Source organism: Jatropha curcas, chromosome 9 (genome assembly GCF_041381405.1).
Source record: "Jatropha curcas cultivar XTBG-Jc1 chromosome 9, XTBG_Jcur_1.0, whole genome shotgun sequence".
NCBI lineage: Eukaryota > Viridiplantae > Streptophyta > Magnoliopsida > Malpighiales > Euphorbiaceae > Jatropha > Jatropha curcas.
Genome location: NC_143159.1, coordinates 27,312,268 through 27,331,784, shown reverse-complemented (window position 1 = coordinate 27,331,784; position 19,517 = coordinate 27,312,268). Strand labels below are relative to the sequence as shown.

Sequence of the window (19,517 nt, the reverse complement as noted above, 5' to 3'; positions counted from 1 at the left end):
AGAAACATTGGGAAATGGGAAAGGAAAGATAATAAACCACTATCCCAATTATTGATGCTTAAAATGCAAGGTAGATCTTGACATTTTAACAGCAATCAAAACACACATTGTCGGATAATACCCATCTGAGTTTGAGATTTGGCTGAGGAATTCGGAAAATGGAGAGAGGGGTTTCTTGGCCTAGTAAAGATGAGGTAGTAATCATTAAAAAAATTTGATGGGCTTCTTCTAAATTGCTTCAAGTCTCTATTTTTGCATTCACCACTGATTTCTATTTTGTTGATTGAGTTAATGGCGTTTAAGAAATGTGCATTGTCGTTTACATTGCTCTTTTGCCAGCTAAATAGAATAAGGAAAGTGGTTTCTGCAATGGCTGGGAGAAGTCCCGAGGAAGTTCGTGTTGTAGTTTCTCCTTATCGGATTTGCCCTCTTGGTGCGCACATTGATCATCAGGTTTGTTTGCTAAACAGGTTCTTGGTAGTGCCTCTTTGATTTTTTATTAGTTTGTTTTCAATCCAAATGATTTTAACTTGAAATTAGTCAGAATTAATTTTTTTTTCTCCCCATTTTTTTAGCACATTGCAGTCCCCTTTATTACGGTTGCAAATCAGCACCATTATACTTGGCAATTTATAAATTGTAGGAAATAATGGATTTTAGTGCTTGCAGGGTGGAACTGTTTCAGCTATGACAATTAACAGAGGAATACTTCTGGGGTTTATTCCTTCTGGGGATACTAAGGTAAAAAAAAGTTGTTCAGGTTCATAAACTGTGACTTTATGCAGCAGTTGTTTCGAGTCAAATTGCATCAACAAGACAGAAATAGCAAATGCAAAAGGAATGGTGACTTATGTTGGAGTCCACAAAGATCGCGTATGGTAGTTGGATGGCAAGTTTGAGCCCCAACAATGTCTTGTTAATAATAATAGCAGTTTTAGCCATATTTTGCATGTTGCAGAACCTTTGTCATCTATGAGTGCAGTTCACAGACTAACTGGGGAAAAATAGGGTAGGAAATTTATGGAAGATATCCTGTTCGATTAATTATTTATGGTTTGTCTTGTGTGTATTTGAAAAATAGAACAAGGTGAAACTTAGGTAAACTATCAAAATTTGTTGAAGAGAATAACTAGGAAACAAAATATCACAAGGAAAACAAGTTATGGGACATGTTTGAAATGCAGGTAATGCATTGAAAACATTACTTGTGAACAATAAATCAGATATTTAAGATTAACATCTAAGCTTCATTAGGCATCACATCTAAGGCTTTGTTTGAAAGGAAGGAAAATAATATCTTTTTGACCATATCTAATTAAAGAAACATTCCCTTTTCTTAATGTTTCTACTTTCTAGTCAATATTATTATCAAGATACATTTTTCTAGTCTAGTCCTTTGCAAATCCACATTTACATGTTTTGTATGCTCAAAAATTTACTTGGAATTCTGCATTATTAAATCTATGAAATTGGTTATGCTTGAGTGAAAAATTCCACTAAATTTGATAGAATTTGCAAATAGATTATGAACTAACTAGTTTTTAAATCTTTAAATGTCGGTACAGACTCTGATATTAATGAAAAATCAGAGGGATGGAATTCAAAAAGAATTTTTTGGAGTAGTTGGGGGGGAGGGGGGGGGGGGGTGTAATGCCCCATTGCCTTCATGCTGGATTTGTCTTTGAAGATTAGTCTGTTGGATTTTGCAGCTAACATTAAAGCCCTTGTAGTAAGGAAAAAAAATTATGCAATCATCATTATGCTACTCATTTATTACTCTCCTTCATTTCCACTACCAACACATTATCATTCTCTATTATATCTAACTATTACCAGCGAGCACAATGGTTTCAAAAAATGGAAATATTGCCGCTTCAACTGAATTTTACTGAAAACCTTGGCTAACCAATATAAATTTGATGTCAAACTGTGGTGTTTTGTGGAACTGCTGAATATTTGAGAGTCCAAATCCTTAGAGGATGAGCACTAACTTTGATGTCCTATCAGTAAAGTTTTAGGATTAGTTTAGTCTTTGAATACCCTTGTGCTTGTAATACCTTATGATCATATTTTAGTTACTAAAGGTTTCAGCAATTTCATGCTCTTAGCTTTGAAAGTGTTTGAGGATTTGGAATTCTTGATGATTTGTATTGATGTATAAGGCCCTTTAAATAGGGAGAATACAAGCAGAATATGGAAAGGAATTACAGAGATTAATTACAGGAAATTAATTGTAATCTGTTCCTAAATCAGAGGAATGATCTGTGGAGATATCATCGGCTAAGACTCCCCCGCAGTTTGAGCGGGCGGAGGACAGACGCTCAAGCTGGATCGAAATGACTGGAACAACTGTCGAGATAGGCCTTTGGTGAAGATGTCAGCATATTGAAAAGCAGATGGGACATGTGAGACCCGAATGTGGCCTATTCGAACTTTCTCCCGTACAAAGTGTATGTCGATCTCAATGTGTTTTGTGCGTTGATGCTGGACAGGATTGTCAGACATATACACTGCGGAAACATTGTCACAGTATACGACGGAGGCCTGCTGAAGTGGGAGGTGTAATTCCAGAAGTAAATTGCGAAGCCAGGTGGTCTCTGCAACAGCATTTGCTACTCCTCTATATTCTGCCTCTGCACTAGACCGTGAGATAGTAGGCTGCCGTTTTGAAGACCATGAAATCAAATTATCACCAAGGAAAACACAGTAGCCACTAGTTGATCTTCTGGAGTCTGGGCATCCACCCCAATCTGCGTCTGAGTATGCTACCAAGGTATGTGTATTTGTCTTGCCAATTCTTATACCGTAGTCAACTGTGCCTTGTAAATATCGGATTATTCTTTTGAGAAAGGCATAGTGTGGATCCCGCGGTTCATGCATGAAGAGGCATATTTGTTGAACAGCATATGATATATCTGGGCGTGTGAATGTGAGATACTGTAATGCGCCAGCAAGACTGCGGTATAATGTTGGATCATGGAAGAGAGGTCCATCAGAAGCACTCAGTTTTGATGATAGATCGACTGGGGTGGCACACGGTTTGCAAGAGGACATTGAAGCTCTGGAGATGATATCCTTTGTGTATTGAGACTGATCCAAAAATAACCCACCAGATGTCCGTGTCACTTTGATTCCCAGGAAATGATGCACCCGGCCCAAATCTGTCATTGCAAACTCTCGTGAGAGCATGCGGATAATATTCTGCAATAACTCATTAGAAGAGGCAGTGAGCACTATATCATCAACATACAGAAGTAAATAAGCAAGCTGATTTCCCTTTGAGAAAATGAATAGGGAATTGTCACACACACTGCTGCGAAACCCATGAGACAGCAGATGGGTTGCAAATCTGGTGTACCATGCCCGTGGAGCCTGTTTGAGCCCATAAAGGGATTTTTTCAATCTGCACACAAAATGAGGGTATCTTCTATCTGTGAAACCCGGGGGTTGATGCATAAAAACAGTTTCATTTAAATGCCCATGTAAAAACGCGTTTTTGACATCCAACTGGTGTATTGGCCAAGAACGGGAAACTGCAATGGATAACACAGTTCGTATAGTAGCGGGTTTCACTACGGGACTAAAAGTATCGTCACAGTCAATGCCCACCATTTGAGATTTGCCATTTACCACCAAACGTGCTTTGTACCTTTGAAGTGACCCATCTGATTTAAATTTGTGTCGAAAAAGCCACATACACCGAATGACTGGTCGGTCAGGAGGGCGAGGCACGAGTTCCCATGTATCATTTTCCTGCAAAGCACGAAACTCAGCCTGCATAGCACTTAACCAATGAGGGTCAGAAAAAGCTTTTGCATAAGAGGTGGGTATTGGTGAAATTGAGGTGGTCATAAGGGCATGGCGAGCTTTGGAGCGGGTGGTCATTTGATGAGTATTCTGTGCGGGTTTTGATACAGCGGTGGTCTGAGTGTTGGGATTTTGTGAGACAGGTGCAGCAGTGTGTGGGGGTGCCGTAGCATTGGCCACTGGGTTAAGGGGCTGTTGTTTATGGCGGCGGGTGTATATTATGGGGTGAGAGATTGGGCGTTTTTGGGTTTGGGTGGTGTTTGGTGTTGGGTGAGGTTGTATAAACTGAAATCCTGGTGGTGGTTGTTCATCAAGAAATGTGTATGTTTTGGGTGGAGTTGGAATGGTGTATGGGAAAGTTTGTTCATCAAAGGTTACATGTCGTGATATGTGGATCTTCCCGGTTGTAGGGTCAAAGCATCGGTATCCCCTAAAATCTGGAGGGTATCCAAGGAAGATGCATCTAACGGATCTTGGGTGTAATTTGTGGGGTTGGGTTGCGGAGGTATTGGGATAACAAGCACACCCGAACACACGTAAGTGATCGTATCTCGGGTGGCGGAGATATAAGGCAAAAGTGGGTGTGAAATAATTGAGACGTTTGGTTGGAAGGATGTTATGGAGATAGGCAGCAGTGTGAAGTGCTTCGACCCAAAACATAGGTGGTAATTGAGCATGGATGAGGAGTGAGCGGATGATGTCGTTGAGACGACGAATCATGCGTTCAGCCCGACCATTTTGGGAAGATGTTTGGGGGCATGAAAAACGGAATAACAGACCATGTTGTTGGGCAAAAATTTTGAAGTTATGGTTGTCAAATTCTCCCCCCAAGTCACATTGAAAAGTTTTGATATTGCGGTTGAATTGGGTGGCTATGAGTTTATGGAATTTAGTAAAGGTGGTGAAAGTTTCAGATTTGAACTTGAGAGGGTATACCCACACATAATTGGAAAAATTATCAATTAGCACCATGTAGTATTTATATCCAGATTTGGTTGGAATAGGGGAGGTCCACAAGTCACAGTGTATTATATCAAATGGTGAAAAAGTAAAGGAATTTGACTCATAAAAAGGTAATCGTTTGCTATTAGATAAATGACAAGAATTGCAAAAAAATAAATGCTTGTTCTTATTACAAGGAAGACCAAACTGTTTGGTTAAAACATCTAAAACTTGTGTGCCAGGGTGACCGAGGCGATCGTGCCAAGGTAAATTGGGAGATGTGATTGAACAAGCTTGTGGTGGTAGGGTTGGTGGAGTGACAGGATAGAGATCTCCGGTACTATTGTGGCGGGAAAGGAGCTGTCCCGTTTTGAGGTCCTTCAAAGAGAAACCAAAAGGGTCAAATTCAACAGAAATATTGTTATCACGTGTAAAACGGCGGACAGATAATAAATTTTTAATGATATGTGGGCTGTAAAGTATGTTTGGGAGGATGTATGTACGGTTAAGGATGGGAAGGTAACCTGTTCCTGAGCCCTCAATTGGTAAATAGTGTCCGTTGCCGACTAAAAGTTTAGTGTTAACAGGAAAAGAGTCAGGGTTGCGAATAATACCTCGGTTGTCGGTGACATGACGTTCTGCCCCTGTATCCATGATCAGATTTGGATCTGTGTAGTTGAGTTGCATCGTGTTATAAGCTTGGCTGAGATCGGAAGGACTTAAAGCATCATATCCAGTATGCGGTGGAGGGGGATATGGTGGTGCTGGGCCGTATGGCTGCTGTTCTAAATAAGCGGCATAATGGGCATTGGGTGTGTTTTGAATATGATTTGGTGGCCATGGAGTTTGTGTTGGGTAGGGACAAGGTGGAGTGTTCCACCAAGCCCATTTTGGGTAGGTTTGATTGGCGGACTGATGGGTTATAGCCCAAGGAGTCCCCGGAGAGTTTCCCCTGTAGCCGCGTCCTCTGCCTCTGCCATGTCTGCCTCGACCACGGCCTCTATAATTGGAGTGGTAAGAACTGTTGTGAGGCTGATTGTTTTCAGGTTGTTGAGTTGTGGCCGGCTGCGTTTGGTTTGTCTGCGTGGTTGGAGCGACAAGGACAGAGGTGGTTTGTTGTCGTGCAGCCTGGCGAATGACCTCATCATTCAACATGGTTCGTGCAAGGTCCCAGTCTGCGTTTTGTGAGTTAATAAGAGAAGCTATGGCGTCGAATTCTTGAGGAAGGCCACGAACCAGTTGTAAGACCAATCGGGATTCTGTAACTGGTTGGTCAACATCGTTCAGTTGGTCGGCGATGTCTTTCAATTTCTTGCAGTAATCATCAACGGAACTGCAGGCTGCAAGGGTGAGATTAACGAATTTTGTTTCAAGAGCTGCCGCTTTTGCTTTCTTGTTGCTAAGGAAGATTTTCTCAAGTTTCAGCCATGTTTTTCTAGCCGTAGCTTCAGTGTCGAGGATGCGGGTGAGCAGTTCATCAGACACGGTACTGTAAATCCATTGAGACACCAAGGCATCTATTTCTTTCCAAGCACTGTATGATGGATCTGTAGAGGCTGGGGGTGGCGTGTCATCAATGTGATCAAGAACACGGTATGCAATAGAATGAAACTTGAATAATTTCACCCATGATGTGTATGTAACTGTGCTACCATCTAGGGTTCTTATTTTTGATTGGATGTTAGTCACAGAGTAGGCAGGGTGAATGGAGGTGGGTGTTTGTGTCATGGCTATCGGCGGCAGCAGCTAAAAAATATGAGAGAGAAAGGAGAGGGAGGGATAATTTTCAGAACCGAAGCTCTGATACCATGAAAGTGTTTGAGGATTTGGAATTCTTGATGATTTGTATTGATGTATAAGGCCCTTTAAATAGGGAGAATACAAGCAGAATATGGAAAGGAATTACAGAGATTAATTACAGGAAATTAATTGTAATCTGTTCCTAAATCAGAGGAATGATCTGTGGAGATATCATCGGCTAAGAAGCTTGAGTTGTGTTATGCAATTCTAACCCCTAGAAAGTATGAGGCTTTCTTGATAGGAGTGAGTCCTAAACAATATCACGCTTTCATCATGATATTTAAACTTTGCAATTATCTTTCATATTTGTCTTTATCATTCCTTTTAAAGAATAATTATAGTTTTTGCTTAATGCTACTAGCAAATCTTGGTTGATCTTGATATTTAAACTTTGCAATTATCTTTCATGTTTGTCTTTATGATTCCTTTAAAAGATTAATTCTTGTTTTTGCTTAATGCTACTAGCAAATCTTGTTGTAGGTTGTATTGCGTTCAGGACAATTTGGTGGAGAGGTTAGGTTCAGGTAGAAAAATCATTCTTGTGATATTTTCTTCATTTGCCATGCTCTTATAATAGGTTTCAGTGATTCAAGTTTTGTGACTTACTTTTCCATGTCTCCCTTCTTCTCTATCTCTTTCTCCCCTTCTCTCATACATCATATTTTTTCAAGCTGAACATATTTTCCTTGAGAAATAAATTGACCATCCAAGTATACAAACTACACACTTCAGTATTATCAAGTTGATTTGTAGATTGTGTTCTCCAAAACACAACTTATGGCTTTTAACTATTTTTTTTTTTTTTTTGTTACTATGAGATTCTTTGCTTCTCTGACTAAAAAGTTTTCCTACATTTTGAACTAACACCATGAAATTTGAATTTTACCATGTTACTACTTGCCATAAGAAATTGACTTAGAAAAATGTAAATAAGAAAGATTATGCTTGCCACTTCCTTTTGCAGGAAAAGAGTGGTGGATAAATAATTATGTTTTACAATTGAATTTTGGAATTTGCGATAATAGAATGCATGTGTAGAGAATCACACCCTTAAATTACGGCACAACTTTAATTAAGAGTGTTTGGAAGATAAAAAAACTTTGGAAGTGTCAAAGTTAGTCCTTATTCTTTTTTGCATCAGAATAGAGTAAAGAAAAGCTTAATTTCTGACCATAATATGTATAGTCCATAATAGAAATTAAGAAATAGACGATCACCAAGAAAAGAGATTGTAATTAAGTATATGCCTATAATATGCAATGTGTTGTACTTTATAAAATGCCTTTGAATGAGCTATACCATTAAAAAAAAAAAGAGCTCACTATTCAGTGGGTTTTACAGAATTGATGAAGTTCAATACCCTAGACCCATAAGAAAAAAGGATGAGAACCACGCAACCAATTCTCAAAAACTACAAGAAGATTGTAACTGGGGAAATTTTGCTAGAGGAGCCGTCTATGCACTGCAGAGTAGGGGCAACTCTATTACTCAGGTTTGGATAATTCGACTGAATTGTCAAGAAAGAAACTCTTCGAGCTAATCATTTATGTTGATTCAGGCATGCTATTACTTTTTTTGTTGGTGATTTTAGATTAATCCATTGGAGTACCATTGCTATGGTTGCATCCTTTGGGACAATACTAATAGTAAGGATTTTGCAATGGCTAATAATTATCTTATTTCTTTCAGGTTTATAATTGCATGCAAGCAATTAATGTTTCTCTCTCTTTTTCCCCCCTTTATTTTCCCTTTTATGTCCTTTGTTTTGTTTCTTTGTTTTTTGGCCAAATTGTCCAAAATATCCAAGTAGTGCTTGTGTTGATTTTTTAGCCCCATCATTTGATTGATCATGATGTTATCAACTGTAACCATCTACATTTAGTCCTTGCATTTGGGGTCATGCTGGTCGTACATGTCATGGCGAGGTGTCCTTGAGTCCACTTGCAATTTTCTACTTCAATTATAAATTAAAACAAAGTAACATAAATTATAAACGCAAAGTCTTGTGACACATCTTCTTCTTGTTTTAATTTCATGTTTATCAATAAAATAAAACTGGTCTAATTTGGTTCTTCATAATCTAGTAAGGAGGACAGGATATTAGTATGATAAATTCCAGTGAATTAGTTTGATAAAATCAAGGAGGGTGCACTTGATATAGTTACTTTGAAGGTCAAGCTATAATTGGCAAATTTTAAGATCAAAACATCATGAACCTTTTGATTTCCCTTTTAGAGACAAGAAGCAATCTCTATTCTTAATTAGAGAAAAATCATCCATCTTTTCTGTTCTCTTTTATTTTTTTGCTGGTGTGCAATTTATATGACAATAGAGAAATTGTTATTTATGAGAAGATATCTTATGTCAAAAATCTAAAAAACAATGACCTTGAACATTCATGGCTGATTTCCTGTTTGACTCCTTTACACTTCAAAATTGCTAACTCTCTCAGCCTTATCCTTTCAATAAGCCCCACAAATATCAGATAGCCATATCTTTTCTCTCAACAAATGTGAGATTTAGGAGGCCAGCTTCCACCAGATAAAAGATCAACCATGATTGGAAAAAGCTTAATAGTTATTTAAAGTAAATAGAAAAAATGTGGAGGAATTATCAAATAATAAAACAATTTGTCAATTCCTTACATGCATTACAAATCAAAATTCTTTTGAGATAAAAAACACTATACAAAATTTAGATAAAAATTGTATTGGAGCTAGATAATGCTTTCTAAAATGAGAAGTATAAGAACTTTAGATGGTTTATTTTGCTGTCTTCTGAGGTTCTGCATATTTGAATTAATATAATTGCTTTTGTAATCATTACAGGGCATCATAGGGTACATTAGTGGTTCTGAAGGTTTTGACAGTTCAGGACTTAGTTCTTCTGCTGCTGTAAGTGTAATCTTATTGCTTGCCTTTGTACTAATTCATGAGGACTTTCTTTTTATTGAAATAGAAATTGGATTGGTAGAAAAGCACACTGGAGAATTTTTTTGTGATAATTATAAATTCTCTTTTCAATAAAATGTTCCTTGAAATGCTTCCCTCAGAAAAGGGAAAACAACTCCTTGAAGTGCAATTTTCTAATTAAGTTCATTTGATTAGTTAAAAGCTTAGGTACACTAATGGTTGTTCATATATGTTCCCAAATCAAACTTTTATAGGTTAAATGAAATAACGGTTCTCTAAATTGAATCGAGTAACTTCAATGGTGGATAAATGGGATTCTGTAGCTAAGAATTTTTGTTTCATAGACTTCTTTCTAGCTGTCTTAACCCTTTTGAGAGTAGTTGTCAAGATCTGGTTCAGGTTTCGGGTGTAAATTTGTTTCACTTCCTATTTCCAATTTGGATCATCCTTTCAAAGTAAATATTGAGATTAAGATGTTCAGTCTTCTAATTAAGAAGTTGGATAAAAAGGCTTATGCACACTCTTAATTAGAGCACTTTTTGATGCCTATTTCATGTGCATATATTTTTTTTCTATTCCTAATTTGGTCGCACGGAGGATAGAGAATATTCGAAATATTGCCTTAGGAAAGCAAAGAGATGAATTTCAACGTCAATTGGGAGTTGCTAAACTTCCTACTTAAGAGGGAGGTTAAGGATTACAGATTTGATAGTTTCTAATGGCGCTCTCTTGAAGTATGTAAAAAAAAAAAAAAAATTTGTAGGATTATTACAAATGGATGAATAGTATCAAGAAGTGCATAATGGTGGAGTTCTATATTTAATGGGCTTATAATTAGGTTATGCAGGCATACTAGTTTTGGAGGGAATTTTTTTTTTTATTTGTAATGCTATTGAGGCAGATGCTAATTCCTTTGTTTACTGTTGGCATCAGCAGGGATTGATCACTGAATTCCTGTACTTTGTCACTTTTTTCAATTGGGAATAAGTTGTTTTGCAACCCAATTTTGTTTTTATAGTATTAGCAACAAGTGATTGGTAACCCACGCTATTGTTTTCTAACAATGCAGATCAAGTGGTTTGGAACCCAATTGGAAATTTTGCAATTGGAACATGAATGTATTTATGAGTTTAATAATAGAGCTTATGAATTCTCACTGAGTTTGGGATTAGAAGAAAGGGTTTTAATAGTGTTGGTGAAACAAAAACAAGAAGTTTAGTGTAAAATCAAATTACAACAAGCTTTTGAAGGGGCGAGAGAAATAAGGAAAGTATACTTTCTTATGAACTATATGCAGGAAAAGAAAACCTCCTAATATATTTTTTTTTTGGGATTTTTTGTGGGAGAGAATTTTGGAATGGCAAGTGTGAATGGGAGTTGCATTAGAAAGGCATGGGCTAATTAAAGGACATATAACAAGGACCCATGAACCTACTGCGTGAGAGCACTATTGATATGATTTTCATACTCTTGGGAGTAAAATTGGATAACCTTGAAACTATTTATATCTATACAATTTGACCATGGGCCATTTAAAAATAAGCCTAAGATGTTGGGTTAGTGTTTAATGTGTATGTCATACAAGCTTTCTATGTGTAGGGGCTGAATTTTTGTAATCCTTTGTGCATTTTGTAGTTTCTTTTTAGATTTCTAGGCTAAACCACCTATACTAATGAGTTTATTTCTATGTAGTTTCCCATTGTTGTATTTTCACACCTTGTATTAATAAACCATGTTCCTTTAGCGAATTTGATGCTTTTTTTTTTTCTTGTTAGGGAGTTCCATGATTTTGTGTGTAATAATTTGTACAATTGCAAGTGACAGGTTGGAGTTGCCTATCTATTGGCTTTGGAAAGTGCAAATAGCTTAACTATATCTCCTACTGAAAACATTGAATATGATAGGTGGGTTTCTTAAATATTTGTATTTACCTTTTGGCATTTTTTGTTTTCATCTCTTATTGGTGACTTGAATTCATACAATGACAAGAATAGAAACTAAGCTTTAATCCCAAATTAGTTAGAGTCAGCCAAATGAATCTTTTATTTCTTATTCCACTTTGTTCATAATTAAGTCTGCACTAATGCTAAGAAACAGTAGGTCTTTTGAGACAACATCTCTCTATGTCGTCTTAAAGTCTACCTCTCTTCTTTTATCACCCTATCAATGTACTACCCCTATGAATGGGGCACAAGGGGGTCGATGTAGGACGTTATCAAACCATCTTAGACATCCTTTTCTCATTTTATTCCCAGCATGTGCTATTGGCACCTTTTGCTAGATGTGGTCATTTATAATATCATCCAATCTCGTGTGGTTACACGTCCATCTTAACTTCCATTTTTTTCAACATTCATTTTGTGAATAGGTTGGACCTTCATCATTTACTCCATATAACATCGATGGTCCTCTATTGTTCTATAGAACTTGCAAGCTTGTACCACTCCCTTATTTCATCAATCCTGTTTTAATTATGTAGATCACATCTTCATCTATCATGCCATCCTTCTAATTTGACTGCACTTAGGCACCGTAATACCATCTAATCTCACCTCATTTCCCCTCTATTCTTTTATGTCGGGGGGGGGGGGGGGGGGGGGGGGGGGGGGAGGGCGCTAGATTCCTAATGCATGCATTCTATCATACTTTTGCTTAACCTGAAACTCTTATTCTCAAGAGTGCTTATCCATAATTTTAACTTTTGGTTTGCTCCATCGTTAGTTTCATTGACTAAGACAATATCACCTATGAATAACATGCAGCATGGAACATTATCTTCTACAGTAGTTAGCTCATCTATAAGTAGGGTAAACAAGTATGGCTTAAAGGCAGATCCTTAATGTAGTCTTATAGTTATGAGAAACAACTTTGAATCCCCTCTCATTATTCTCACATATGTATTCTTAATTGCATTTATACTTTGTATCCCCTGTGAAGAATTTTTGCTGCCTGATTCATGCTAATTAGTTTCTTAGCTAAGATATTTTTTTGGTATCTTGTTTTCCTATGTGTCTTAAAATATTTGGCCTTTCTAAAAACTAGCTTTCTGCACATGCAGGCTGATTGAAAATGAATATTTTGGCCTGAGAAATGGCATACTGGATCAGTCAGCAATATTGCTTTCAAGCCATGGTTGCCTAATGTGTATGAACTGCAAGGTATTGACTGGATGTGCCAATAATAAGTGCTCAAGAAACATGCTGTTCACTAAGATCTAATGTTAATTAAATTTGCTTAGTTTGCTTTATCAGTTTTTTGTAGCTCAAGTATCACATAATTCCATGCCAGCATACTGCTTCCATAACATTTTTCTAGTCTAGTGTCACTAAGGTGAAAAAATTAGCTACCATATTCAATTGTAATTCTCTTATGACCCTTGGACTGGATCTTATTTCTTATTTATAGGAAGCCATGGATTTGTGCTGCATAATAAATAGTTTATTTACAAAAGTCCTTTGAGGTTTGGTTTAATACACTTTGCTTCTTGAGTTTTTTAAAAACAGTTTGATACTTTAGTCAGTTTATAGACCAAACTGACGCATAAATGTTAAATTCTTGATGTGTGTTCGAGTGTGGTAGGAAGTAATATCAATGCTCTGGATATTACTAAGAAATAAATAGAAATAGAAATGTTTAATTTTGTCTTTCCTAAATAATACCCCATCACATTTGTTTTGAACCAACACTTTGCCATCCCTTGACATACTTAGCCAATTAAAACTAAAATATTGCATTTCACAAAGTGAAGCATCAACGTATTTAATTTTCTAAGGGAGAGGGCCAAAATGTTATTACATAAAACAAGCAAACATGTCGATAATTGGTTTGCATAATACTGGGTTTCTCTCTCAAGTCTCTTCTAGGACAATATTTTATTTTATTTTATTTATTTATTTATTTTCAAGTAGAGAGAGGGATTCAGATTACATCATAGGGATGGTAAGCCATGCCAACATCCATGAGTTCAATCTTTTAACATAACATCACATCATGACAGCACAGACAAGAATTGAAGTCCTAATTATGATGTTGCCTACTGGACTTGATAATTACATTTGTAATAGTTGAAGGGATTTGAATGAATGCAAGGTGATATATATTTTATTTTCTATGGATGGTATATGGTTGAATTGGGCCTTTTGACCCTTTATTTTACATGTATGTTTTTTTTTTTTGCAACAATATATTTTTATAGGTTTTGCTATGCTATGTATTATAGTTTAATATCATTTTCTCATTTAACTGATTCGTTGATTAAAATGTACTTCCAGTTGCTTGTTAATGAAAATACAGGTGTTTTATTTTATTATTATTTTTTTTTTATCTTTTATGGTTTCTTATGAGTCTAGTTTTGCATTTGTAGACTAAAGAACACAAGCTTATATGCCCAACGAAGTTGCAGAAATCATTCAAAATACTAGTGGCATTCTCAGGCCTTAGAAATGCTTTGACCAATAACCCTGGGTATAATCGTCGGGTTGCAGAGTGTCAAGAAGCTGCGACATTTCTACTAAAGTATGATTGTTTTCCCTCAATAAGAATTAAATGGCCTATAGATATTTTTTTATTGTTTCTACAATTTGCAATGTCTAACATGCTTGCGACGTCTTATTTTGAAACATTTGAAAATGATGGTTATCACAACCGAATTTGAGTTGTAACGAGTGCTAAGACTAAGAAGATCTTGTGGTGTAGTATGTCCAAGAAAATTCTTTAGTAGACACATCAAATTATAAAACATTAATCTTGTGCTAATTGAGTTGTTTTAATTGTAAATCTGGTTTGGTAGCTCAATTGGATTCTGGAGAATTTAGTCTTCTTGATTCTAATCACAGATTGAGGTTCTCAATTTCTAGTTGCACTTTAGTTAAGGTGATCTTGTTACATGGACAAAAAATAAGCAACATGTCATGACAAGATAAAGTGCTGGAGCCAAATACAAAAACCACAGTGTATGAAGCATGAGATGATTTGGGTGAGGTCTATCACACAAGATTTAAGATTTACATGCAACAAATTTTATGAGGATGATTTAGGATGCTCAAATCACACATCCTGCATATCATGAAAGAGGCGAATACTGAGTAGACTGTGCTTTCAATAGAGAGTTAGCCTGAAAGGAACAAATTATCTGGAGTGCATGTATAAGCAGAGAAGCTGCAAGCTGCTAAGTGCTATCGTTATGCCAGCCTTGGGTTTGCATTTTCTATTCATGTAATAACGTGGTTATGGTTGATTTTTCTATTTCCTGCTTGATGGTTAAGTATTGGGTTGAGATAAGAATCTTGGTTTTCCTTTATGATAAGCTTTCCTGTGCTGTGATTTTATTCTTCTCTTCAAATTATTATAGAAGGAAGAGTTGACCCATATACTAAGTCCTAATTCGCCATTTATCTCTTTCAAATCTTGGCATCTGTCAATGGCTGCATCTAGTTTGTTGCATTGTTAATGTCAAAAGGTTAGTCTTGGACAGGCTGAAAGTTTTGAGATTATTTCAATATAAAGAATAGATTGCGTGGAGGTTGGATGAGGTAAAATCATGCAACTTCAAAGGATTTATTTATCTGCTTTGATTGATGCCTCATGTGGGCTTCTCACGCCAAAAGGTGAAGGATAAGCTTAAGAGTGAAGCGCATAAGAAATAAAGAGTTGAGTCATACTTATAACACATGCATTTTATTTCAAACACAATGGAGAACATTTATAGCATTGGGGTTTTTGACTAGCCATGAAACCATAAGTATGATTATGCTTTAGGTTAGAGACCATATCTTGTTCTTTAACCTTGATGATTCGGTACATTATTACAATGGATATGTTTGTGTTGCAAACTTGACCAATCATCTGAGAGGAGGAATGAGAAGGAAACTGGATATGGTATTATTTAGTATTCTGTCAGAGAGCTGGATCCTTTCTACTTGCATACAACATCTAATAGAAGGAAAACAAATGGTATTGGTTATTCAAATCAAGTTGACATGGCATTTCCTCATTAGTCTTTGCTACAACTTTCTTGAATAACTGAATGTCAAAGCATGATTAACATGGTCTAATATCAATTTGCTGATGAAGTTCTTCTCTTTTCTTTTTTTTCCCCTAGTATATTATCCTAATTTTGTAAAACATGAGTTCTGGTTTTTGCTTTTTTTTTTTTTTTTTTTTTTTTTTCAACTTCTTTTAGTAACATGTAGAATTAAATTTTGTATGATGAATTTGCAAGAGCTTCTGGCAATGACAAGATGGAGCCTTTCCTATGCAATGGTCAGCATCTGAATTTTCTTCTCTTTAATTTCATTATTCTTTCTTTATATCAATCATAAGTATTGTCTGACCCTCTTATTTTGTTTAAACAGTTGAACCAGAAGCATACGAAATGTACAAGGTAATTGAATTACATTTTTGTTTGATTTTTTTATCATCTCAATATTTGTACTCCTACATGGCAGTATATGATCCTAGATGGATATATTATGTTTATCAACATAAAAACAATACCAAATGGTTACTTAAATAGCTTTAGGTCTTAGACCAACATTAGGAGGGGTCCCACTAAGCCCAAAGCACAGCAATTTCTGATATATAGAAGCTGCAAAAACTGATATGAAAGTTTGAAGCACTTTTGGCTTGCAAAGTACATTAGAGAACGGCATATGTATACACAACCTCAAACAGCCAACTGGGTGATTATAATCTTCATGCTTTTAGAGAATATATCACTAAGGTTATATTAAAATCGTACTAAAAAGGAGTACACTATGTTGTGGAGGTACCTGAAAATCTTGGCAGTATTATAAGATCAGTTAGTTTCCAAGATGAACTGGATGAAAGTTGTTGGATGCTTATCAATTTTAAGATACAGGACTGGAATTTTCTGTGGGACAAAATTCCTAATGCATATGAACATATTTGTATACTTATGATGTCATGAATGGACCTTATAATTAGGTATTTTTGCATTAAGTCTCAACCTCATCAACCAAAAAATCTGGAGATAGAAACAGTAGCAACTGCTTTTATTATATTCTTAGCAGAATGTTTATGGTTGTTGTGTCATGGTAAATGGATCTGAGATGTTGCTAGTGTTATCAGTGGTGGTGCAGTTGTGGTGATTGTGCTAAGAGGGTGGCCATGTTCTGAAAGTAAAAATATATATGCATATCATAATATTCAATTAAGAAGAATGTAGAGAACTTATGGGATTCTATAGGAATGAAAAATTAGTTTATGCTGTTTTTCCAACATATTTATAGATTTGGAAATGTTTGTGTTTTTGGAAAATTAAAATGTATTAACTTGGTGTTTAAAATAAATCCATGTGGAATTCATTTAATTTCAAATCAAATTTCATGTTTGGATCACCCATAAAGTTCATCCTAAATATGCAGCTTTACTAGCTTGTACTCCTTTTAAAGTTAGAATTCATTCGCAGTTTATCAACTTTGATAGAATTTGGTCCAAGCATAACCAATTCCATAGAACTAAAATGTGGAATTTCAAATGAATTTTATTTATACTAAACATGAAAATTTGAATTTGTAAATGAATTCTATGAAATTGTTATGATTTTTTTTTTTATACAAAACAAGCTCCACAGCTGAACATAAAACTCTAGTTGTTGATGCAAACATGAAGCTAAGAATTGAGTTGTGAACTTAAATTGATTAATTACATTTATATTTTATAATTTGTTTGTGTTTCTATGTTTCCTTGCATCTGCAGGGAAAGTTAGAACCCATACTAGCCAAAAGAGCAGGACATTATTTCTCGGAAAATGCACGGGTTATGAAAGGCATTACTTTGTTGAAATGTTTTCATAAATTCTTTGGCAAACTATTTATTCATTTTTCCCCATCACTTTTATATCCAAATGCTTTTATGCACATCAGCTTACAGCTTTCTGTTACAACAATATTTCAGGACTTGAAGCTTGGGCTTCTGGCAACTTAGAAGAATTTGGGAAGCTCATTTCAGCCTCTGGTTTAAGTTCTATTCAGAACTATGAATGTGGTATAGAGTGATAATTTTTAGTTATAGTTATCATCACTGTGCCCCAACCTGACTTAACCCTCTCTTTAGTAGATATCTATATAAAAGAATATCCTAGTGTGCAAAGTTCCCTGCTTTTGAGGGTCAAGAGAGCTACTGGCATAGTTCAGAGTAACGTTAGGGCTGCCTGCTTAGGCTGGAGTTGCTTTTTTTAGTGTTACAAATGTTACATCTGGCTTCTTTGATGGATAGGTTAATCCCACTGATTTTGAAACAAATAACTGCAATGATCCTATCAAAATATTATTAGTTATCACCAATAAGACTACATTCTTGATAACCGATATTTTCTTAGGTTTTATGTCCATTTATGAGCATACTGCTATTTGTTTTTTATCGTTTTTGTAACCTTTATTTTCAACTTTGTTTTGCATTCTTGACGTCATTGATCAATTTGGTATTTAGAGCTTACTTGGTTAAACTGATTCTGTTTACAATTGAAGCTCGAAACTGTGTTCCAAGATCATTTGGTTTCTCAATTTCTTTTTATAATAGGTTATGAAACCACTTTTCATGTTTTTTTACATATAATCAAGATTCTTATTTGTATCTTTCATTTTTCTTCTGACAATTCCTTTTAAATTGTCTCCTTGTCATACACAGCTTGAGGGTCTCTGTTATATGCTGATTCACATTTTGTAATAACCTTTTGTGGGGCATCCACTTTTGCCCATGTCTATGTTTTTGTGACATGGTATTTTCAACTACTTTAATAACATTGTGCAAGACTTCTGTGAGACCAACTCTTGTATTTAATAATCTATTATCTAAGCCAAAAGTGTTAAATTTCAAATTGATCGGATAGCTTTTGCTTAATATAACAAAATAGTTGCGTATTTATGGAATGATTAACAATATTAAATTTGATTTCCATGTTCCCTAGAGCTAGATATAAAATCCATTGAGGTTGCTTGATAGGACTTGAAATATATGAACCTAAAAATAAGAAGTGCGCTGTAAGAATTTATGTCAGTTATGCATATGCTAGTGTGGAATCCTTAGAAAAGTTTTTCACTGGCCTAAATAAATCTTAGGTACCAGTTCTACCTTGAAATTCCATTCTGTTTAAATTTTCTCCTATTCTCTTCAATATATTTAGCAGATGATATCTTGTCTTAATACCTCAGCTAGAGTTGTTTCCAAGTTGAATTCTTGTTTTCTTAACCCTTAATTGCAATTGTTTTCTTACTGATGTATTACTATCTCCGATATGGTGATTGTTTAGGTTGCGAGCCCTTGATCCAACTATACAAGATTCTTCTGAGGGCTCCTGGCGTATTTGGTGCACGGTTTAGTGGTGCTGGATTTAGGGGATGTTGTATTGCATTTGTTGATGCTGACTTAGCAGCAGAAGCTGCTTCTTTTGTTAGGGAAGAATATCAAAAGGCTCAGCCTGAATTGGCTGCTCAAATCAACCCGAACTCAGATGTAATGATATGCGAAGGAGGTGACGCTGCTCGCTTGATCTGATTGAAGCAATTCTTTCAGAATCTTCTTCATGGCTTTTGTATGCAAGTTGATTGTAATCAATATAAGAATACCGAAAAAACATTCAAGGGATAAGTACAAATCATTTGACTATCAACCGAAACATTCTTTTTATACATTGAAATACTGTATTCTTATCCATATATAACTCATATTCCAGTGTCCTATGATTGATAGATTGAGATGGTTTTTCATTTCTGAAATAAGATATTGATTCTTTCTGGGTTTACAAGATTTGAACTTGTGGCAGTCGTGTATATATTCATATATATTTTGTGTAGCTAACTTATCCAAAGGACAAGTTTGCACCCACCCTATTTAATGGCTTATTATTTACAAACAAGCAATAAAGTTGTACGATAAGATGTCAGTTTTATTTTTTAGTGATTACGAGGTTTGAGGTTTATGGTTTTTGGATTTGGATTTGAGATCAACCTAACATCTTTCTCTATAAACCCTTGCCTTTCGGATTGAGACTCCAATTATCCGGTGAACTCTAGAAAGTAATGATAAGTTCTGGCC

The 19,517-nt window shown here is 35.7% G+C and overlaps 1 protein-coding gene across 1 annotated transcript; it reads left to right on the top strand.

The window, feature by feature from the left end:
• Positions 1 to 5: 5 nt before the first annotated feature.
• On the top strand, positions 6 to 19,227 carry GALAK (galacturonic acid kinase). The gene is made up of 14 exons (XM_089725628.1): positions 6 to 194; positions 340 to 453; positions 670 to 741; positions 7,030 to 7,073; positions 7,891 to 8,041; positions 9,378 to 9,443; positions 11,286 to 11,365; positions 12,520 to 12,619; positions 13,825 to 13,976; positions 15,682 to 15,722; positions 15,815 to 15,843; positions 17,181 to 17,250; positions 17,379 to 17,468; positions 18,733 to 19,227. Exons 1-14 carry the CDS (start codon positions 159 to 161, stop codon positions 18,975 to 18,977), a joined length of 1,290 nt encoding a protein of 429 aa, XP_089581754.1. The 5' UTR covers positions 6 to 158; the 3' UTR covers positions 18,978 to 19,227.
• Positions 19,228 to 19,517: the final 290 nt, after the last annotated feature.

Bases quoted from the DNA above. Each gene is read 5' to 3' on its own strand.
- GALAK (XM_089725628.1), top strand. From the start codon at position 159: ATGGAGAGAGGGGTTTCTTGGCCTAGTAAAGATGAG. The intron at 11,366-12,519 runs GTGGGTTTCTTA...CTGCACATGCAG, and splicing joins GAAAACATTGAATATGATAG to GCTGATTGAAAATGAATATT. The intron at 13,977-15,681 runs GTATGATTGTTT...TGAATTTGCAAG, and splicing joins GCTGCGACATTTCTACTAAA to AGCTTCTGGCAATGACAAGA.